The sequence below is a fragment of the Alligator sinensis genome, unplaced genomic scaffold (assembly GCF_000455745.1).
Source record: "Alligator sinensis unplaced genomic scaffold, ASM45574v1 scaffold210_2, whole genome shotgun sequence".
Lineage (NCBI taxonomy): Eukaryota > Metazoa > Chordata > Crocodylia > Alligatoridae > Alligator > Alligator sinensis.
This window is the reverse complement of record NW_005841946.1, coordinates 2,668,837-2,691,685: the sequence shown is the minus strand read 5'-3', so window position 1 is coordinate 2,691,685 and position 22,849 is coordinate 2,668,837. Positions and strand designations below refer to the sequence as shown.

Genomic DNA, 22,849 nt, shown 5'->3' with positions numbered 1-22,849 from the left:
GACAAGCAGATATGGAGACTTTCACAGCTGGGCGATTTGAAATCAGGGCAGCCTGGTGGTGACTAGAAACCATTATCCTCTGAAGGTTGCTCAAAGGCAAATGAGCTGGTGGTGGCAATGCAGGTCATATAAGAAAGCTTGCATCAAAACCTTATTGTCCCTTGGAACAAAGGAGCAGGCTCTGTAGAGAAGCCAGCAGAGACTGAGCTGTTCTTGAGAGGCTGGGATTGAGAAGATTGGCAGGGCAGCCTGGAGAAAGCTTTCACTGCCATTGCCTAGATCTTCTTTCTCTAGCCCTGTCAATCTGGCACTGCTTGCCCCTCCTAAATTCTCTCTAAAAACAATGAGGAAGGGCAGAGTCATTGTTCACAGATGGTGAATGACACCCAACCACAGGGGACACTGATAATTGCGCACAACCCACAAATCAGCAAGCGCATGACAAAGAGAGCATATACTGCAGTGTTTGCACCTATGGCGTAGATAGAGAATGCAAGGTTGCCTCAGCAAAGTAACCTCCAGCTCGTCCATATTGTGCACTTGCCCTGGTGCTTTTGACTTTATTCCTTACTGTTTGGCAGTAATGGCAGATTGTTCCAGGCGGTCATTTCCCTTCCCCAATCTCCCCTGTGCAGTTTTGTAAATGAGATTTGGCTCAATTGCCTTGTTCAGCCAAAAGTGGGTACTTCTTGCAAAAAATACAGTGATCAAACAATTACATTAAATTGCACTACAAGTGCAGTAGGTTCACTGCAGCTGGGGCATCTAGGCTTCATTGATTTTTACAGATACAAAGGACAAATATTTGGGTGGGGAGCACAGTGTAATTACATGTTTTTGTGGGATCTACATTGAATTCAGACTGGTATTACTTTTAAATAGAAATTGATATGAGTACTGAAAGCTAGCACAGCTGAACAAAATGGGGGCATGGTGTTAGTCTGGATAAGAAGACTTCTCGTTGTATTTCAGCTAAGCGGGTGAGCTTCCTGTCACTTCAGACAGGAAATTTGGTATAAATGAGGTGTTGCTCTATGTCCATTGAACTGCACCTTAATTGCAGTTCAATTGACCATTTGTAGGTTTAATTAAGTGGTGTATTAGCTATGGAAAACATCAATTTTTATAGCCTTTGGGCCAGATTCGTTGCCACAGAGCTGAGACATTTAATATAAAGATTACAGCGTTTATTAGATCTCAGCGTTTATTAGATGAACCCAGGAACTCCTCTGACTTGTGCTGGATAAGTATGGTGCCCAAGGGATTCACCATGCTCTGGCTCCCCTGCTTCATTATTCTGTGCATCTTGGATACAGAAGCTGGAGCAGCAGAAGAGGGCTATGCTGACTTTATATTTGCTAGCGATTCTCTTCAGTGGGGCTAACTCTGGCAAGGGGATGAAGAGAGACTTCTGTTCCCTGTGTGCTGTGTGAGTGCTGGGAAGGGAGTGGCTCAGGCACTCAGCGTTAGCCTCATTAAAATCTCAGACAATCCACATCTGCGATTTCAGAGATGAGTGACCATTCCTGTCCTTTACGATTTATAACAAACGCCTTGAAAAAGCTGATAGTTATAACAACAGCTTTCCTGGATAGCCTGGTGCCTCTTGCAGAAGGGCTACCTGCGATAGTTGGTTTTTAATGGCCCACTTTGAAGTTCCATTATTGCTGTGTTTGTAACACAGACAGTTCCTGCTCATGTTCAGGTCCCAGTGTGATAGGTGCTGTAGACACAAAAAGCTTCCAGACATCCAAGAACTAGTGATGTTAAACTGATTGTAAAAAATGTATTGACTGTTTCCAAATCTGACCTAAATCTATTGTTTCTTTACAGATCTAGAAATAGTTGGTTTTATAGACATAGCTGATATTTCTAGCCCTCCTGTCTTATCTAGACACCTGGTGCTGCCCATAGCACTCAACAAAGGTGAGCAGATTTTGTTTCTAATGGTCGTTGTTGTGCTGTTTGGAATTCACTGTTTTTATCTTCTGTTGGCATGGTGGGAATACAGGAAAGCCCAGCATCCTGCAGATCTCATAAAGGGCAAGTGCTGTGTCCTTAAAAAAGGATGTTTTTGATGGCCACATTAAAATTAAAATCTTAAACCCTACCTCTACCTTCTTTCTTTAAAAAAATCCTCTTAAAAGTGCATCTGTATATGAAAAGGCAAAGGTGCTACAAGGGACAGTGACCCTTTTGTAACACCATAAATACAACTTTCTGAATTTAGAGCTAAAAGTAACCCTGGTCAGGAAGCAGGTGACACAAGATGAATGCTTAATGCGGGCATTTATCTGCTTGTACTGATTTGGGGCTTGGGATGTTTTTAAATCTGGCCTTCAAAATGGCTTTGAATTAGCACTGTGATTATTTATGTTACTCAGAAAAGTCACCCACTGCTCGCTAGTGTTATTTGTACAGCATGTGTAACCAGCTGGCAGGTGTGAGTTGTAAGGGTGTTTAGGCAAATCTCAAGATGTTATCTCCTTTCCTCGTTGTATGCAATGGGTTGCATTCAAATGGACCTCTACTATCCTTTCACTGTGGTTTCTGGATAATGCTTCCTTGAGCAGTGCAAAGAAGAAATTTTGTGAGGTTTTTCTTGGAAAAAAATATTGAAAGGAAAACTTTGCAATTACTGGGTTGGTCTCTACATATCAGCACTCTTGTTCTGCCAAACGTGTCTCCCTTGTAAGAACCAACTGTTGCTTGCTGAAGCACAGCTGTATTCCAGCTGCTAACATGCAGCAAATTGCTCCTATTGATCTAGAAATGGGAAATATCGTGAGAGAGGATGGTTCAGGGATCTCTGATCAGAAGACGTTGTGTGTACTGGCTGCAAGAATATTGGTATTTTAGTGTTTTTTCTCCAAAGATAAGTTACCCTTGGGTCTGGGGCAGCTCTTCAGAAACAGTTTTGTGAGGAAGATACAGGAGAAAAATTCATCATCCTGTGCCATCTTAGTTACACAGTCTGCTTTGCCCAGGCATTTCACTTGGCCGCTGTTCCAGACGGTCTTGTGGTGCAGTCCTAGCCCATGGGGTTCAGCATATCAGAGGGGAAGCTGAGATTGTGTAAGAACTGGAGCTTTCCTATAGAAAGGAGAATGTGTGTATGGGGCCAGTGTTGCTTTTTTGAATGTGTGTGGGGGGCGAATGTTGCTCTTATAGGGTGGTTTGCTCTCCATTGATGACAGGCAGCTGTTCTAGGGGACTTTCCTAGCGACGGGTGCTAGATGCCCTGCATAGTAGAACCAGTGCTTGTGAGTTTTAATTTATGCTCTTGCTTTTTCTCTCTTATTTTTTTTCACAGAAGGGGATGAGTTGGGTCCAGGGATAACTGATGACACAGAAGATGAGAATTCAGCTAATCAGATTGCTGGCAAAATACCCAACTTCTGTGTACTGCTGCATGGGAGCTTGAAGGTGGAAGGCATGGTGGCCATTGTCCAGTTAGGGTATGGATGTGGAGTTCTTCTTGCAGTCTTTCTCTGCCCTTGGGGTTTTGGAGCAGTCATTTATGCAAATCTCACAGTACTGGATACAAAAGTTGGATTTTTTTTAACGTGATTCGGGATTTTGTAGTTTGCAGAAGCTTTCAAGTGACAGTAGGAAGTGAATTTAAGTGAAAGAAACATAAAGTTTTCAACCTGTACTGTCTACTCTTTTCTCTAGGCCAGAGTGGTATGGGATGCTGTACTCCCAGGCTGATAGCAAGAAGAAATCAAACCTCATGATGTCTCTCTTTGAACCTGGGCCTGAACCCCTCCCTTGGCTAGGGAAAATGGCACAGCTTGGGCCTATTTCAGGTAGTAACTAAGCCAGTTTTAAAGTCTCTTGTGCATGTGATGTTTGTTGGGTTAATGTCCCAGCCAAGTCTTGTTCTTAAAAGTCTTCTCTTCTTTCAGATGCAAAAGAAAACCCTTATGGGGAAGATGACAATAAGAGCCCTTTCCCCTTGCAGCCCAAGAATAAGCGTAGTTATGCACAGAATGTCACTGTGTGGATCAAACCAAGCGGCCTGCAGGTAACTGCTCTGAGTTTGGCCTTGGTGCTTTGATGTAGCTTACCAGTGATCCTTTGGAAGTATCCAGCACAGGGGTCAGATAAGTGGGGTTCGACTGTGCGTCAGCTGCTCTGGGGAACTGTCTATGTCCCCATGTCTATCCCACAGGAAGTGAGTACTGAACTAGGGCAACATAGCCCTTGGAAATAGGGCTGAACTGATTCAATTTGGCTCTTTAATTAGGGCAGACTGGCAGTTATTGTGGGGCAGCTGACATGTAACAAGTTACCGTCTTCTTTTACTGGCTGGACTTTGTTGATACCCTCCCTGCTAGCAGCAGAATGGTGTCTGTTGCTTCCATCTTGTACAGTTACTTTACTGTGGTTTCTCTAAAAGCTTTCTCTTTAAAATGACATGGTTCAAACACACAAGCAAATGGAGATGGTTCACTGAAAGCCATCCCTGGCCACTTGGCATCATGCTTAGTTCAGTTGGTTTAGAGCAGGGGTGCTCAACCTCCAGCCCCCAGGCCAAATGCGGCTTGTGGACCCATCACATCTGGCCTGCAGGGCTCCCCATGTTAGGGGTGCACCAATAAAGATTTTCTTGGCCAATACTGATAGCTGATTATTAACCAACCATATTGACTGATGCCAGTCCAATAACCAGTATTTAGTAATAATGTAGTTTTCCTTCTATTGGTGCTGGTCCAATAGGCAACGGATATATCAGTGCGCCTATACCTATGGGTTAGGAAACTTGGCAGTGGGGGTGTAGTGGCCATTTATATGGAAACACTCTCCCCTGCCAAATTCTGAAACACCAACCAGTGTGTGCCCAGTTGCGGCCAGGTCAGGCTGCACCCCCTTCCCTTGCAGGGCTGGGCCAACCCCTCCCCTCCCCACAGGGCTGGGTCAGGGCCTGGCCATGCCCCCTTCCCTCCCTGAGGGGCCAGGTTGGGGCCTGGCCCCATCCCCTTCACAATCCCCCACCTCTGCAGGGCCAGACCACATTCCCTTCCCTTTCCATGGGGCTGAGTCAAGCTCCTTTTCTGTGCCAGGAACTGGCCTGCCTCCATCCCCCTCTACATGGCCAGATGGTGCCTGCCCAGGTGCCGGATAGGGCATGCCAGCTGTATCTGGTCTGTGGACAGACTCGGCACTGCCAGTCTGGCCCACCAGGCAAAAAGATTGAGCACCACTGGTTTAGTGTAATTGCCGCGTGGGCGTTACCCTGTGTGAGTAGCATCAAAAGCCGGTAATCACAGATGCTCCAGGAAAGATTGAAGGATTGTTTCCTAAGCCATTGTTGGGGATTCTTTCCTGCAGTCTCTCTGAAAAATGACATGATCTTTTCTTTTCCTTTCTCTAGACGGATGTGCAGAAAATCTTGAGAAATGCAAGAAAACTTCCTGAAAAAACTCAAACATTTTATAAAGTAAGTAACATTGTAGGATTGATTATAACTACACTCTGTACAAACTGGAAGCCCACTGGCGATGGCCCATCAATAGAGAGCCTGAGTGCCATGTAGGGGGTGTTGACATGTGGTCGGCACTAATTCTCAGCAGCTGCGGGGAGGGAGGTGGGCATTTGATTCAGTTCACTGATTAGTAAAGCTGAGATGCTGAATCTCTCTTCTATCTGCTGCTCACGTGGACAGAGTTCCTATACATTTTGGGGGTGGTAGATGTTCTCTCAGAGAGAGAGGAGGAATGGTATGCACTAGTCACTCCTGCCAAGTGAGCTCCTAAATGGAGCAGGGAGACGGTCTCATCCTGCTTTCACAGACCGGTACACTGGGCATAGGACTGGTCCAGAGGGGTCACGGAAGGAAGTGAGAGCATGAGTGGGCAGTAACCCCCACAATTGCTCGTCTGAGGAGCTGCTGCCTGCAACATGTTGAAGGCTGCTGTTAGCAAAGCAGAGTGAAAACTAATACTCCAAGGACAGATGGCTCCAGTGCAGCACTCTTAAAATCAGATTATGACCAGGGTCGATTGTCACTCCTCCCACAATAAAGCAAAAGCAATTTATGATGTTTGCCTCCAGCTGGGGTGCTGGTGTGCCCTGTAGAAAAACATGCAGAGCCACAGTCCCTGTCATAAATTTACAACCTAAGAAAATCGGTATTATAAATCTGCTGGCCCTGATGATTGAGATGCTAGGATGGAGCAAATGACAGAGCACTTAGCTTCAGGACTGCTAGCTTGGGAGAAGGGCAATGTGACCATGGAAGCAGACAAAAGCAGGTGATGGGGAAACTCAGCGCTTTTAGTAGCACTGGAGGTCGCCCTTACTTCATTTTGTTTCCGGTTGGGAAGCTTCCCAAACCAGAGTCCACCTGTTTTACTGTTTGAAGCAAGTTTGCAAGAAGCAGAATTTGTTAGAAGAATAGGGATGGCTTTCAATGGGATTTTTCTTCCTCCCAGGAACTGAACCGTTTGCGCAAGGCAGCCTTGGCTTTTGGCTTTTTGGATCTTCTGAAAGGCGTGGCCGATATGCTGGAAAGGGAGTGCACCCTTCTCCCCGATACAGCTCATCCTGATGCGGCATTCCAGCTTACACATGCTGCCCAGCAACTCAAAGTGGCAAGTACTGGGACCTCGGAATATACTGCCTATGACCACAACATCACCCCACTGCAGACTGACTTCTCAGGGAGCAGTGCCGAGAGAATGTGAGAGCTGGTTTTTAGAACTTTTTGGGAAGGATTTCCAAGTCTCAAGTGGTCCAAAGTTTCCTGTCTTACTTGCTTCTGGGACCTGTTCAAATATTGTTCAAAGAACTTTCATACGAATTGGAGAGTCTCTAAATACAATCTCTTTATTTCTAAATGTGGGACTGATTTCGTTTTTGGTGGATTTAGAGGTTGACCTGGAAAGTGTATTTTTAAATGTCTTGTGAAGGCCTCAAATACTGCATTTAAGCGTGAGCAGAGGGAACTTGGTATGTTGTTAAAGGATGTGTGAAGAAACAAAGACAATGCTCTCAGGCAGTGGATGGTGCCAGCACTATGTCCATACCCACTGGTGATTGGGAGCTAACTTCTCAGCGCTTAGATTAGTGGCAACAAGCATTGGTGAAGTCTCTCCCCCAACAGCTGGGGTTATCATTTGGGGCCTGCCTTTCCAAGTGCCAGGTATGCAACTGCACACACGTGCATGGCTCCAGGTTGGATGCACAGCTCACCCTTTCCACGAGCAATTGCCTGACAATTTATGGCCTGATGTTCAAAGTGCAGTTGCTAACGTTTTAGCATCACCTGTCCAGTGGTGCTGACACCCATGAAGAATAGTTTACATTCTGCAGTGAAAAAGTGGGCTTTTTAAAAATAAATTGTAAGATATGACATTAATAAAGGTTAATGTTTTATGGAAACTGCTTTTGGTTCCAGCTTCATAAGATCTCTGGCGTATTCATGCTTAGCATTACACAGGCTTAATATTGACCCAGGGAAAGTATGTCCATGCTGTTCACCATGAAGGTCAGGTAACAAATTGTTTCCAGTCATTTGTACAAAGAACAACACAAAAGAGGACTTTGCTTGTAAATCTTTATTGATAGAAACACATATTCTGTTGCTTTTAGAACTAGCAAACTCAGGAGATTATGGTCTGTAACAACTTACACCAGATATTACAACTTAACTGAGAAATGTCATGTTGTTATGAATATGCATTCTATAATAAAGAATAAATGCCCTGTTGAGGAGCTCGAACAAAATAATGGAAGGCAACATCCCTGCCGTGCTAACAAGATTTCAGTGCTAACACTAACCTATATGATCCCTCAACTGTTATCAAGCAGGTTTATGTATGCAAATGTGTGTGCAGTAGTGAAGCAGTAAGTTTATAAATTATGCCCTGCCTCTCCTGAGGAAGCTGTCTGTGCCCTGGCTTTGCCATCATGAGCCAAAGGTTCATTCACCAGACATTTCAAAAGCAGCAGAAGTTCTTCAAGACCTAATGTCTTTCGTTGATAAAACTGTTCGTTGCAAAATGCCCTCCGATGAATCTGTGTGTCCTTACCCTAGCCTGACAGGAAGTAGCACTGGGACTGTTTAACAGTGAAAAAAACAGCCAACAGTTTGATCAGTTGGGAGCTGGAAATAAGGAGGACAGATACCTTTTTCCTACCACACTTTTAACACACAGCCAACAGCCATGCAAACAGTGGGGTGTAGAGAACATTGGGGACGCTTCTGGATTATGGCTGTTAGCCTGCATTAATACTGCAAGCTGCTACAGGCTTTTAAATTTAACCACAGAAGCAAGACAGGGCTGAAGTCTAGGAGGTCAAGGTGGAGGTGCAGGGAGAGGGTCCACCACTGAAAATAGCTGATGCCAGGGTGGGGGCAATTTCTCTATGACGGTATTAAAAAAATCTCTCTAATGCAAACAGTGAAGTGTCTGAAAGCATTGCTTGACTCTCCCCTATCTGGTCTGTGGCACCAAAACAGCCTGCAGCTTCCTGGATCAACAGAGACCCCCAGCACTCCATACTGAGAGTGGGTAAGCAAGTACACTTGGCAAGCTCCTTAGCTGCACTCCTGTATTCAGGGAACAGGAAAACCGATGCTTGTTTCCAAGTCAGCACGATTTGATCCATCACATCCCCCTCGCAGTTCCCGACCAAAGCAAGGACTAGCTGCCTCTGCTGCGCTAATACCTCAGTGTTACCTGTGTGCCTCCTAATGCAGTGCTCATGTCTTTTTCAGGATACTGAGAACAAAGGGAACTTCCTGGTTTTCCAACATTTGAGCATCTAAATTCTCAGTCCGGGGCGGGGGAGAGAGTTAAAAGCCACACAACAGCACAAAGCAGCTGCTGCCTTAGTGTTTTACCTGGTAAGCCACCGAGGGACATCAGAAGGACTAGGCTGCTTCCACTACTAATGACTGGATAGGACATAGGCAGCCAGACAGGTGCTGTTCAGGAACACAAGGTACTCCCGCTGCACTGGTAGAGAAACTTGCACGCAAGCCAAGAACAAGTTAGTCATGTCCAAGCCAACCAGTTGTACCTCCAGGTTATTTATAATCAGGAGAAAGCTGCTAAAAAAAAAGCAGAGTTCCCACTGATCATTAATAAATCCCCCAAACCTTTTTGGGAGTGAATGGTCTGATATATCCCAACATCAGAAGCCTTATCTGCATGCAATATTGAAAGAGCAAATACCCAATTCAAAATAACTAGTCTTTTTCTATTCAGTGCTGCTCCATTTCTTTTCTTGTAAGCATATTATATGCAGATAACAGGATTTCTTGGTAACGTGGTGGTCAACGGGATATAAATTTAAGTATTAGGTCATTGTTCAACATTAAATACCATGCATATATGACTGAAGAGTAACTAAATACAGTATAGAGGAATGTTTTCCGAAGATGCTAAGAAATCTAACGTGATCGTTGAACTGTACAAAATTATTTATAGCATAATGGGTAAAACTGTAAGAATCACAGGCTCATCTCATCTTTAAGATAAATTAGGTAAGAATCAAAATCACAGCTTTGCTGACTTTACTTCATCTTTTTCTTTTTTGGTCCAAGTTTCTGCCTCCTTTGCTTGTAAAGGTAACGGAAGTTTATAAACAGTCCTGAAAGAGAGAGAGAAAATGTTTACTTGATGCCAAAGATCCCTGCAGATAATTTATGCCAGACAATTTTTTTTGCAAAAATTCAGGAACTGGCACATTTCTCAAACTAGCACTTGCAAATAATAGTTAAATGATTTTTTCCTTAGGTGTCTAATTATGAGAGCTAAAGTAAAACACTGCTTTGGTACTGCAAGGCTGCTCAGGTTGTCACTTTTGAAAGGTAGCAGAAAAAGGTAAAATAATTCTAGAGAACTTGCAAGGAAAGAAGTGTTGTAAAACTTGCAGAGGCTGTATCAGACTGGATCCCCAGTGAGACGGGGGAAAGTGTCACTGTGATTTATTTTGTCTGACAGAATGGACATCTAGTTAGGGTGCTAAGTTTTTGTTTGTAAATCCTGAGTTGAAAACATGCATTCCTCTGACATCAGTAGCTTCAGCCAAGACACCACACTTTTATCAAAGATCCACTAATAGAGAACAAACAGGTGTAGTTGATCACAGGTAAACATCACTTTTATATAATAGGCTGCTGTTAAGAAATCTCCTATATTGCTTTCCAGAGGACTATGCCTTCATATTGCATTGGTGCAATGACAGTCTAGTTAAACATCTCTATCATGTTGAAATAACTAAAGTTTTTAGCATCTCTATCTGTATGTACCTCAAAGTAATCTATGTTCTAGGTCTTCTTTTTAAGCAACCATTATTATTCACTTGTTTTACCTCTGAATTTGTTCAGTTAACATATTTAGACATAACACACGGACAAGAAGAATTTAAGCTTATACAAACTGGTGTTATGATTAATTCCCAAACATATGCTAATAATTTAATTTTTTTTAAATGAAGCTGTCATCTTCCTCCCCCCATCCCGACCCCCTGCCCCTCCCTGACCACCGATTTTGGATTTTTCAACAGCTGGGAAAACAACAAAAAAACCCAGAATGGCCTACCTAAAAATAATAATATAAGGTAGATTTGAAGAAAGAATGAAAAGTTGATTGTGACGTTCAGTGGATTTGGCAATCTCAAACTGAATTTTCCTGTTTCACTGAAGATGGGGATGGCCTGTATCACAGAGACAGCTGAAAGCAGAAAGTGAAGCAGGTGAGAGGTCAAGTACAAGGTAAACTATACAGCTAGTCAAACAGGAACTTTCTCAAATGTCTTCCTTATTTGGTAAATAGTAACTTCAGCATAAATCAGCTTAAAGTTGTTATTTTAAATGAAGTTGCCCCAAAGTCCTGGTCTTTGCCAGACTTTAGTCCTTGGGATCGATGAGCAGTGCTGTGAACTCATTCCCTGCAGCAAAGGGACTACTCAGCCTGTTTCTCTTATGGCTACAGCAGCTGGTTTCTCTTATGACTGCAAACCAGCGGTGCACATTTTTGGAGAAGAACTCCAAGCTGTTTCATGCAGAAAAGTTATTGTAAACACATTTGTGAGACTTCCTTTCATATGGAGGTGAACAAAGAATTAGATTGCTACTGTTTCTCTAGCATAATGGATCTCAAACTGGTCCTGGAAAAGAGTAGAGCCCACGGGTCCTGCTTCTCCAAGCGTCATCTGGCTGGGCTCCTCTCAGAAACGCTGTGCCCGTAGAGCTCTACAGGAGAAGTAGCTGCAGCTTGGAGAAAGCACTTCCAGCTCCATGGCTTTGACCCCCTTCGGAGTGGAGGGGTCAGGGGCTGCAGTTCTGCCACGACCACTGCTGCGTGGATGGAGTTTCCCCCAGAAGACTGGCATTCCCTGGACCATGGGACCATGTTCTTGGAGCCAAGATTGTTCCTGGTTCCTGCATCCTTGCTTGTGACCCTGGCACTTGGACACTAGCTCATCCTCTGCTGGAGAGGGAAGAGGATGCTGGCTGTGGCTTCCCACATGAGCAATGAAAGGCATCTGTAGAAGTGCTTCCCCATGGCACTTCCCGATGAAAATCAACCCAGAAGAATGGAAGAGTGAAATGCCATGAACCAGCCATAGGAGGCAGAAAACGGCATTCTCCTTTACACCAGGCCATGTGACAGTTCACAGCCAAAGCCTCACATACCTCCATTTTATTCCCCTGTTCTTCCCACTTATGAAGGGGCCATAGTAGTTTTCCTCTTTGGGGAACCTCCGCTGTGGGGAGGAAAACAACTAGCACAAACTCTCTCTGGCTCCTGGCCAACTACATGGAGCTGTTCTACTTCTCCAGCCAAAGCCAAATATGCAATTTCCTCCCCAAAGCTGCTAGTGATGTCTTCACCTGGATTGGCCAGCAGAAGGTACAGCTCACATGAGTGTAACCCCAAAACCCAGGTCAGAGCAGGGAGGAGTGCAATGCTGGCTATGTAAAGATGTCTTTAAAAAATTCCTCTGAAATGTGGTGGGCCAGGTTAGAGGGGGGATAAGAACTGCCAACCTGACTGCTGGAAACTGATGTTCTCTGTCTATCCACAGGGCAAGCACAGCAGTTGTCAGCAGCACTAGTGTCCTCCTAACTTCCACAGATTAAAGGTAAGGTTGCTTCTCCCACCAATGCCATCTCAGCCCTCTCCCAGACTACCAGCTAGGTTGCTAACAAGGGGTGCACTGATTTCATGGTTGATACTGATAGCCGATATTGGGGCTGGCCACATTGGCCAATACTGATCCAATAACCAACTTACAGGAATGTAGCTGGGCAGTATAGAGAGTACCCCACAGTGAGGGAGGGAGTGGGACAGGGTAGGCGCTGCCCAGCCAGGATGATGTATGGGACCCTGGGGCCATAAGCAGGATGGAGCCATGGGTGGCTTGCTCAGAGGGCGCAGGGGGAAGTTGAAAAGGGGGGCAAGCTCCCTGCCACTGCGTGCACCTCTGAGGGAGGCATGGTGGGCATGTGCCCCCTAGATTTATGCATGGGGAAGAGGTGGGCTGCCTGCTAAGGGCTCGTGTCCAGGGCCAGCGCCAGCCTCTTCCTGGTGGGGGGGCTAGGCCAGGGCTGGGTTCAGAGTGGGTGGGAGTGGGGCAGGTGGCAGCGCTGGGAGGCGTGGCCATGGGGGGCCTACAGTGAATTTTGGGGTGGCTATAGCCCCCCCAAACCCTGCTTAGTGCTGCCCCTGCTTGGGGCACTCCACTCTGCTGCCTTACCCTCAGGAGCCCTGTGCCTTCGCTCATCCCCTGCCTGCCCCACAGTGTGGGGCTCCTGAGGGAAAGGCACCAGAGTGGAGTGCGCTGAGCAGGGACGGTGCTAGAGGGGGATTTGTGTGTGTGTGTGGGGGGGGGGGCAATAGTCACCCCAAAATTCACCTCATCCCCCCCAATATAGCCACTCCACCCAGCACTGCCATCCACCCCGCGCAGCTGAGCCCACCCCACTCCTTCCCACTCTGAGTGCAGGCCTGGCCCAGCCCCTGCACTGGGAAGAGGCTGGTGTTGCCCCTGCCATGAGCCAGGCAGCCCGCCACCATCCTACCAGTGCAATGCTTTTCTTTAGCCAGAGGGGATGTGAATCCAATGTCTCACCACCAGGCTGTGGGCTCCTCCTGGGCGAGTGCTCTCAGTCTTTGACACCTGGACTCAGATGCCCTCCACAAGAGCTGGAGGCTCCCCACATCCTTGGCAGGAAGACTTTAAGACCACCCCTGCTACCATATTGTGCAAGTCAAGCCCCTCATTTCCCTTGTGATTCTTACTAGTGCCTAAAAAGGGGGAAAGCTTTGTTTGGGGCTGAACAAAACTTTGTTTTGTCAAGAAAAATCTGAAGCCAATTTGGTCCCGATCAAATCTTTTCTCTATGACGCGGGTTCTCTGATGCAGACACTCTGTTGTTCACCTCCATATAAAAGGAAGTCTCGCAAAAGAATTAGGTCGCTACTGTCTGTCTAGCATAATGGATCTCAAACTGGTCCTGGAAAAGAAAGGAAGTCTCGCAAAAGACATAGCAGCGCGATGGCGAGGTGGTCTTTCCCAAACATACCTTCTCCCAAGGCTCCGAAAGGATAGAGAGGGATCCAGATGGTGTATCGGATCCAGGTGAGGACCTTCCATTCCATGTCAATGGAGGAGAGCATGTAGAAGGGATACCTGGAGCAAAGGCAGTTTGAGAAAAACAGATGTTACTTATGAGGTTAGCTCCTTACTTAACATGCTGTTCCAGCATTGTGCACAGTGGCCACGAGGTGTCATCTGGCGACCCTGCTGACTATCTAAGATGCGACTGTGTGTTCAGTTCCTGCCTTAGTGTTCACAAAGAGGATGTTCCCTGTGGCTGTCTTAGCTGTGCTCTTCCTCTAGCAGGCTGCCAAAGCACAGCTGTTTGTCAGACAGCCCAGAGAGAATGAACTGCCTGGCTTGTTCGACAACCGTCTCAGTTAAAAACAGACGCACTAAAAACCAGAGCAGAGATTGGGCAGAACAAAAATTCCAAAACCCATAAAATCTGGCAGTGGCTGCTGCAGATGTCCTGGGGCAAGCTGCAAGCTAGCACAGGATGGGGGTGCCCCAGTGCTGCCCAATGGTGCCAAGAGACCCACTGCATGCTGGGCAAAATGGCTCTGTGGGCCATATTTTGCCCCCACCCCCTTCTATACCCGAAGAGCATAATTTTGCATGGCAAATGAGTCCTATGATTGTCCATGGAGGAGTGCAGGCATGCAGCTCTATCCTATCCCTATCACTAGAACCAATTCAGACTCTGGCAGACGCAGGGCACTAACCAGAGCATTATGCTGCAACTAGCCTATGTCCAAACAAACATGGCTCTCCAGAGCCGTAATGCTGATACTGATGCCAGAGAGCATCTTTCACAAGCAAAACTCAAAACCGTTTTAAAGTAAAGGCTCCTTTAAAAATGAGATTCATGCACAAGTGCTATGGCAAAAATCCAACAAACCTGAATATTTCTATCATACTCCAGGCATAGAATATGAAGAACACCACTGCTCTGCTTTGCATTTCTTCCATGCTGCCAAGGATGATGAACAAAATAAAATTCCTTCCAAATACCTGTTAGAGGAAACATGCATGCCTGTAAGTATAACAAGAGATACAAACACAGCAGTCAGGGGGCAAGCTAGCCCTTCTTCCCCTTAAAAGCTCTCAGCCGTAGCACCGTGTGTGCCTTTAGCACATGATACTAAGGGCAGGGGTAGGCCTGGGTGATATTGTAAGGCCAGGATCTACCATTGCAGCTAAGCTGTTTCCTAACCCTGTAGCTTTTCTGCACTGGTTGTGTTTGGATCCTAGCCAGAAGCAGGGAAAGAAGCCATGTTTCAGAAGCCTGGCCATACCTTATGTATGGCAGCAACTGACCCTGGCACAGAAACCTTTCTCCACCAGCTTCTCTCTGTCTTTTTGTCCCAGGGGTCCGGCCTAGGTAGGCAAACCAAGAAGAGGGCTTACTGCCCAGGCTGGGGAGCATGGTTTCCTCCTAATTAGGTCAAGTGGATCCCAAGAGTAACACCAATGCTGTTGCATTAACTTATTTTAGCAGTAAGGCCTAAATACTACTATATAAAATATAGAACTACAGTGACCAAAATGGCATGGGGGAAAAAGAGGCATCTTACCACATTACCTGTATTAGAGAAGGTATCAGTGGTGATCTGACAAGTCCTATTAACGAATTCACACTCTCCATAAGTGCAAGTGTCTGGCAGAAATACATCATGTCAGAAATGGTGTGGAAGGTATCATAGAAGGAATCTGTAAGTAACAAGAGAGCATTTAAAGGCATTTGAATGCCTGCCATGGCAAAACCTACTCAACAATACATCCCTTGACTGCAATCAATTTGCGCATACATTTCAGAATCAGGTTTGGATTTGAAAAGTTGGCTTGCCCACCTTGTATAGATGGCTTTTGGGCAGGCTATCAGAGACACACTTAGTGCCTTACCCTGCTCAAGTAAAGGGTCTTATGCTAGGAGAAATGCAATACGCTGAATTATTTCAGTACTTAAGGTACACAAAAGAAATGGTAGCACTGTACATCAACACAGTACATAGCTGTACACTTAAGAACAGCAGTGTCTTGGCTGTTCTGCTTTCACTAATACCAAATGTCAGCGAAGGCGACATCTCAAAAGGGGCATTTTCCCCACAGTACAATTTTTCGATAGAGAGCTTAGTATTTAGAGAACAAAGCAAACATTGCCCCTAAATCATGGGTCTGCAGTTGCCATTTACAAATCCACAGTAATTCCTCTCCTCAACGCTATGGCAACTTTGGGAAGTGTCCTGTTGTGTGTTTCAGTGAGGTGCTGACAGTTTCCTGAATGCGGCTTTGTTAAGATTTCATTATTTGGAAGTTTTTGTAAGGGTCAAAGAAATAGCACAGCTATAGAGTGCCTACTACTTGCCTTTTCCCAAGATAAACAGTCGAACTGTCATGTTCACAAAAATCCAGGAGAAGCCCAGAAACTGGACAAGATTATACATGAACAAGTATCCTCTCTTCAGGTGTCTGAAAGCTGCAATCAAGTATTAAACGTCAGGTTAGCAAAATGCAGTGGCATTCCCATTTCCTGCAGTGGGTGGAGGATGAGATGGGGATAGCAAGAGGTCACCGATTCAGCCTTTCAAACCTGGAGGTAGGTATCGATCTCTTCCTTATTAATAGTATGATCTGCTTACTGGAGTCAAAGGAAAACCAGGACTAGCACAAGAGGAGTGCTGGCTTTCCTGTCACCTGCTTACAGGAATGATATATCGAAAGCCAGTCCCCTATCAAACAGCAATGCAGTGACACTGTGATTGGAAGTGATTTATATGAAGTCTAGGGCACTAATTTTCCAGAAAGACATATCAAGCTTCTTCCGACGGTGCTGGAAGGAGGCATGTGTGTTACAAAGCACTATTTTGCCTGTGGTGTGTATTAACAGACAACTATCACGGTCTTTTAAATCCAATCAGCCTTATGCACTTAAAGATGCAGTCACTTACGATCTTTCGGGACTCTGGATTCTATTCTCATTTTGTTGATTCTTTCTTCCTCCTAAAGATGATGGAGAAAGTTATAAAAAGTGTTAGTGTAATAAGCCACTGACCTGTTAATTAACTATCCTGTGGCAGAGCTAGTGGGATTTACAACTCAGTTACATATCCATTTCCTACAAGCATTTAATGTTTCATGCATACAAGGGGGGGCATATTCTTTTGCATCAGGGAAGACTGTTCCCCCAAGAGCAAATGCTTGTTTAACCAGCAGAGTTACTTTCACTCTATGAGTGAGAATCTCTAACAAGCAGATGCTTTTGCTTTTCCTTGTTTAAAAAAGCTGCTTTCTAGGACAACTGTGGGTTGTTATTATTGCTTGAAGCTGTTTCTTTTTCATGTTAAGGGATCATTCATCCTCTGTTTCTCCTCCAGTCATTAATGGCAGATCTAACAGGTGTTAAATCCTGAGAAGTAACAAGGGAGTCTGTGTAGTGCCTAACCCTGTGAGACTCTCAACCAGCCTAAGACTTTGAGGCATAAGTAGTTACAAGTGAGGCTTGGTTTAAACCCAAACCAGCTCATTTGTGACTTCCCCTTCAAAAACTGGGCAAGATTATACATAAACTGCTTGCGACAATTCTGCTTGCATCTTGCTAGCAGCACGCTCACTGAACTCCAAGCAAATGGAAATGTTTAAACTCAGCAGCCAGACAGAGCCTCTTCAAAACAGAACAGCTGTTTTTCTCTCTCAGGCCATCACACCTCAGCTGCTGGTTTAACCTGTGTGCAGGCCATACCTACCTTTTCTCTGAGCTCCATTTCAGCATCCGACTCATCCAGCCAGCGATCAAAATCCGGGGCCAGAAAGAGTGGGCGTTTCTCTTGCTTGGTAAGTCTCTCCCACCAGTTGCTTTCTTTTTTCCGCACAGTGATGTTCAGCTGCCGCTGCGTCACTTTATACGCTGGCTGCAACAGAAAGGGCGAGGGCGGCCACGTGAACACGTGTCATTAGGGCCCCTTAGAGAGCAGGCTGGATTGAGCTGGGGCAGGTTGGTGGTTCTGGAAGGTGACATCCTGGATCAGCCACACGTACCAGCAGTGCAGGGTTATCCCAGCTGCCCCAGCCATGACCTCCATTCTGAAATTCCCCTAAGCCCCATCTGCATTTCAGGTGCTTAACCCCCAGGCTTTCTGCACCCTCCTCTAGCGATGAGGTATCCTGTTCTTTCTGGACTTCTTGTAGCTATCCAGGCTTTTTCCCATTAAGTTTGTCAGCACACAACACTGAAATGACTCAGGGGCTAAGGGAACCAGCTCTTTGATAATAAGGGACTGTGCACCCAGGAGCATGCAGTAGGGAATTCCAGTTAAAAAACAGGTGGAAGTAATGCAGCAGCAGCTGCAACATCAGCTTCTTTCATTAAAAAGGTGGGGGAAAAGGAAGCTTTCTTTGGAAACTGCATTGCTGGTGGCTTTGGAATGCCCTGGGCTGAGACCAAGGCGTGGTTTTGAATTTAATTTCTTTGAAATCTCATATTCACTTCTGATCCAACAAGCTGAGGCATCATCAGGTGCTTCCAGACTTGTTTAGCAATAACTATACACACCACAGAATTGCAAAGGAGCCAGAAGGATTCTCCTTGCTTGGTAGAGGCAGGAGCTCTGGGGGTCTCCTTTGATGCACTGCATGCAATGGCCATATTATTTGCAAGGTGACCCCCCCCAACATTGTGTCCTGCACGCCTCCCAGATTTCATCCTGCTACAGAAGCTGGACCAGTGACAGAAAGGCACCAACATCTGTCAGCTAGAAACTCCTTGTGGAAAACCTATTCTCTGGCAGGTGCAGGAAGCCCCGTGAAGAATTCTATGCTGGGGCTGGACAGTTAGACTGCCTGGCCAGTTGTGCTGCCCATAATCTATCTGTATGATCTCGCCGAGAGGCATTCCCACCCTCCATTCATTTTAACAGGCTGCAACAAGACAAGGGAACTAGCCCTCATACGCCTGTGGCAAGGAGATCGTGCGAGTTCCCCTGCTAGAGAACCAATTCCCGCAGAGGCTGATGGTCATCCGGCCGCAATGATACTGTTAGCTCCAAGCCATTGATTGCTAAGGGGTGTTTGCTTGCCGGCAGATCACCCTGGATGGTGTGGTCACACTGCTGAGCAGTCTCCAGGGGCATTCATTCTCCCTCTCAGAGGGTATCCTCACCCAGGGTCCCATCTTTCCTGGAGGGCTTAGCCAGGCATGATCCTTCCCTGAGCAGGTGGCTAGACTATATGACCCCCTGTGGGCCCTTGTGCTCCTCCCTCCAGCCCAGCCAATACCACCCACTGCCTTCTTCAACTTGTCATGCAGTGCAGCGAGACAGGCTGGAAAGTTGTCAGAAGCACCCAAAAATGATGACGAAAGCAACGCCTGCCTCGGAGGATCAACATTGTTATCTGGGTTTGCAATCCTGAGGTGTGGCGAGTCTGTGCAGCAACTAGGGAATCAGGCAGCCTTGCTCCATCCCTGCGGTTAAGCCAGGGCTTTGCCCGTTTCCTTGGGATGCCGACCCTTGTTGCCATGCCGCCAAGCCTTTGCCACCTCAAGACTCGACCACCACGCTTGCTTTGCACGGTGCTGTCCCTCCCGCCCACCCAGAGACCAAGATGGGTTTAGAACGCATCAAGCACCATGAGCATGGTACACCAGCGCCACAATCCACACCAAGCCCTTAATGACTTCAAGGGATTGGAAAGGGTCAGTTCTGACCCACAAAACCACAAGCATCCTGGGCCCTGCCCATCTGCCTGAAATGTCACCTCTCCCTGTGGGCTTTATGGCCGTGGTGAGATCACAGAGATGCTGGAACCCATCTTAGGCACTTTTTAAAGCTGTCTAGATCTGTATCCAAGATACACTCAAAAGGAACAAGCTTCTGTTAAAGAAAAGACAGAATTATCTGGGCAGCCAGCACAACATGCGCTCTAGGCACGGACTCTCCAATTTCTACTGCTTGCAAACTGAAGTCTCCCTGTAGTGGCAGGATTTCTCTTTCATCCTCCCCTCAATCCATGTCACTCCCTGCCAGCAGGTTTTTAGTGTCTCTAACAGTTAATGAAGGAGTTTGGGGGATTCCCATTTTGTCTTTAGTGCTGGGGACCAGAAAGGGAGGAGGGCGACGACTGCAGAGGCAGCATTCTCAGTGACCCAAGGAGGAAGGCTATCGCCCGAGCAGGTACCTGGATGTGGGACTCTGTATGTGTGGAGTGTCGCTGAACAGAGCTCACGGAAGAGGAGACCCAAGGAGCAGAGATACAGCTGAAGCGTGTTGTTCGGAGGGGGATCTGAAGACATGTTTCTCCGCGAATCTGTGCAGAGAGGCCCTCTCCAAGTAGACTGCAGCGTGAGTCACAGACTGCCCACTGCATGCCAGTGAACTTGTGTTCCTTTCCCAGCACTTCTGCATCCATGGTTTGCAAACCCAGTTCAGCTGTTTAGTCCTAGTGAGATCTGTTGAATTCTGCTTTACAAAGGGGATGGTCTCCTTCCCTTCCTCTTTACCCAACCAGAAGAGAGATCTCCCAGGTGACAAATCCCTGGCTCCCAGTCTTGCCACAGCTATTCCCAAGGGCTGCAGGACGTTACAGGTTCTCCTATGCCTCCCCTCACCTACTGGGAGAGCGGATGATTGCCCTACAGTGCTCCTACTGATGAAGAGGGGAACGATAGAAGAGGTTGTTTTTCCCAATCAGGCCCTTTGCCATTACACTGAGATGGAAAGTGAGACAAGGTTTGCCTGTAGCAGAGAGGCAGCACATCGCAGCAAGGCAGATGGCATTTTCCCCAATCAGGGCTGCTTCACACGCAAAATCCCTAGATTTGCTGCTATTTTACTAATCCACCTAAATTACCTTTTAAATCTATCTACTCTTCATTTCTGTGGCAAATTTAAAGCCCAGTCCTGTACACTATTACCTAGGAGAGCAACTGGCTGCAGTGAAATTATTTGCATGACCAAGCGCGAGGAAATCAGGCTCAGAGAAGGGATGGCAAACCCGTCCAGCATCTAGAACTACGACCGTTAGCAGACTTGCCTGTTAATCGCATCAGGAAACAAAGCAGCCACCCCAGGCAACATGCCTGAGGTTTACAACCAAGTAATTTCTCATTTGCATTTTGTTAAACTACATAATGGCAAGACTTTTCCTTTGAAAAGGACACCAGGAAGAAAGAAAATATACGTACTTTGGGCTCGACAGGTTCCAGAAACTCCAGCTGAAATTCATAAATGTTGTCCCCCTTGGCACCACGGCCCTCAGCTAAAACAAAAGAAGCAACAATCAGTGTCAAGACCATGGGACACCCCCCACCACACACAGTGTTGGTGAAACACATCATTGTTAATCACCAAGTAACATAAAGAGCTTCTTCTGCCCCTCCGGGCTGCAGGATCAAAGTACAGCATAACAGAAATGTAAAACCAGAACGAATGCAAATGAAATGCTAAACAGCTGAAACAAAGAGGAGTTCAAAACAGGCGGTGGGTGTCTCAAACAGGAATCAAGAGCGGCTTTATGGCCCAGGATCACCCTGGGAAGGGCTTTCTGCATGAGGTAAGAAGCCATTTGGTGCAAGTTCCACCTGACAGGAGTCACCACAGCAAAGGGTCTGTGTCCTATCCCAGAGGCAGCAGTGCAATCCCTGCAAGCCCACTGGTAACACACTGCAAATCCCCCATGATCCACTTGGTCTCTGCACAGGACAGGCTCAACTTAAAAATCTGCTCTGTTCTAGGGAGTTGCTGCAAAAGGATCCCGTTCGCCTAAAGCTGTTTGCAACTTGAGATGACACTTGACTCTCTTCTCCATACACTCCAGAGCTAAAAGAGACCTTTACATTCCTGCAGCATGAAACAGACCTCGAGGTTTCAAATGAGATCAACTTCAGAGAGAAAAGGCAGCCCTGGGATGTTCCTACTGCAAGTCTGACACCCCACGGCCAAGTTAGTGCTGCACGGGAGAGCTGCTCGGTCCACACAGAAGGGCTCCATTTCCCTTTTCCATTGAACATTAGTTCCTGCTAGCCGTTGTGCACAGGGTCTCTGTGCCAGACAGATTGCTCCGGGTTACTTCCAGCTCCTGGGCTAGGGAGGTGACCGGCAGAGAGACATGGACATCCTGCCGACATTTACATGTGGCGAGTGGGTTTGAACAGGTGAAACGTGGTGCTCTCTCGAGGGATGCTTGTATCAATGGATGCAGCTCATCCTAGGACCACCACAGCCACTCTGCCAGGGCTGTGCTACATCTCACCTGCTCCACGTGAGCGGAGGAGTCTGGGACTGGGGCCTACCTCATCTGGATCACAAAAAGTGCTGAGAAATCGTGGCAATAACTTCCTCTGACAACTTATTCTCTGTCCCAACAGACGGCATGCCGGCACCCAGCCCTGCAGAGAGATGCCCAAACGCTACAAACTCGAAAAACAGCCGCTGTCACCTACCTTTGAAATGCAGCACATTGTCAGTGATGGCGATGTCAGGGCTCTGCGGAAAGAGAAACCATTTTAGGTACGTGCTTGTTTTAAGCCTGGGCTAAAGAATCCCAGCTGCAGCTGGCCAGGAGTGCACCACGCGATGGCTTTCAATTCCAGCAAAGTAGATTTAGGTCAGAGGTCAGGCGACCACGCTTCCTTACTGTTAGAAACTCCTTCGCTGGAGCTTTGCAAGACGAGGCTGGATAAGCACTGGGCGGGGAGGATTTGGGAATAGTTTCCCCATGCTGGTGCACGGGGTTGGACCAGATAACCCATGAGATACTAGTCCCTGATCCGGTCCAGCTCACGCCCTTTCTCCAGCCATCTCTTCCCCCAACTCCCCCGTCCATTTTCATTTCTCTATCCCCTTTTCAGTTTTGTTTTCACTGAAACCTTCCTGAAAGTTTCCCAGCCCTCCAGACGGGACGGTCCTCCGCGCCGACCACAAGAATCGCCCCGCACCCTCCGCTCTGTCCGCTCCTGCACGGCTCGCGCGCCAATGACACGTGCGATTCGAAAGTCCAGCGTTTCGGAGACCAGGAGGGCCCAGCCAGCTCTCCGGCGGGGAGAAGCAAGACCCCACGGGAAGGGGGGCAAGGAAACCAAGAGCAGAAGCTGAGAGGGGGGTGGAGAGGTTGGTTGCTTTCCCCCCTCCCCAGGCAGCTGCGGGGCGTGGGAAGAAGGGCTGTGCGACACCCGCAGACCCTGCAGCTGGGCGCTACCTGCACGTCGCTGAGCTCCACGCGCAGGTAGAGCTCGTGGTGCCGCTGCGCCCAGTGCACGTGCGGCGTCAGGCTGGCCATGGGGCTCTGCATGGCG

At 47.0% G+C, this 22,849-nt stretch overlaps 2 protein-coding genes across 4 annotated transcripts in view; one reads left to right on the top strand and one right to left on the bottom strand.

Annotated features, from left to right (window-relative positions):
• Positions 1-9,605, top strand: part of INTS14 (integrator complex subunit 14) — a 17,668-nt gene extending 8,063 nt beyond the window's left edge. Inside the window, exons 6-11 of the mRNA XM_006020085.3 lie at positions 1,834-1,926; positions 3,314-3,458; positions 3,676-3,809; positions 3,909-4,027; positions 5,378-5,443; positions 6,438-9,605. Coding sequence (XP_006020147.1) covers positions 1,834-1,926; positions 3,314-3,458; positions 3,676-3,809; positions 3,909-4,027; positions 5,378-5,443; positions 6,438-6,689 — 809 coding nt within the window. The 3' untranslated portion in view covers positions 6,690-9,605. The remainder of the gene's footprint in view (positions 1-1,833; positions 1,927-3,313; positions 3,459-3,675; positions 3,810-3,908; positions 4,028-5,377; positions 5,444-6,437) is intronic.
• The window catches only part of HACD3 (3-hydroxyacyl-CoA dehydratase 3), a 13,859-nt gene continuing 481 nt past the window's right edge, over positions 9,472-22,849 (bottom strand). Inside the window, exons 2-12 of one of the 3 annotated variants that reach the window (XM_025199573.1) lie at positions 21,998-22,040; positions 20,741-20,814; positions 19,735-19,955; positions 17,307-17,471; positions 16,512-16,563; positions 15,929-16,039; positions 15,146-15,273; positions 14,462-14,574; positions 13,547-13,653; positions 10,557-10,688; positions 9,472-9,603 (exon numbers count right to left, since the gene is read on the bottom strand). In XM_025199573.1, coding sequence (XP_025055358.1) covers positions 9,527-9,603; positions 10,557-10,688; positions 13,547-13,653; positions 14,462-14,574; positions 15,146-15,273; positions 15,929-16,039; positions 16,512-16,563; positions 17,307-17,471; positions 19,735-19,923 — 1,074 coding nt within the window. In that variant the 5' untranslated portion in view covers positions 19,924-19,955; positions 20,741-20,814; positions 21,998-22,040 and the 3' untranslated portion in view covers positions 9,472-9,526. Of the gene's footprint in view, positions 9,604-10,556; positions 10,689-13,546; positions 13,654-14,461; positions 14,575-15,145; positions 15,274-15,928; positions 16,040-16,511; positions 16,564-17,306; positions 17,472-19,734; positions 19,981-20,740; positions 20,815-21,997; positions 22,041-22,752; positions 22,846-22,849 lie in introns of those variants that run through there. The other 2 variants (XM_006020086.3, XM_025199572.1) reach the window with 2 other exon arrangements.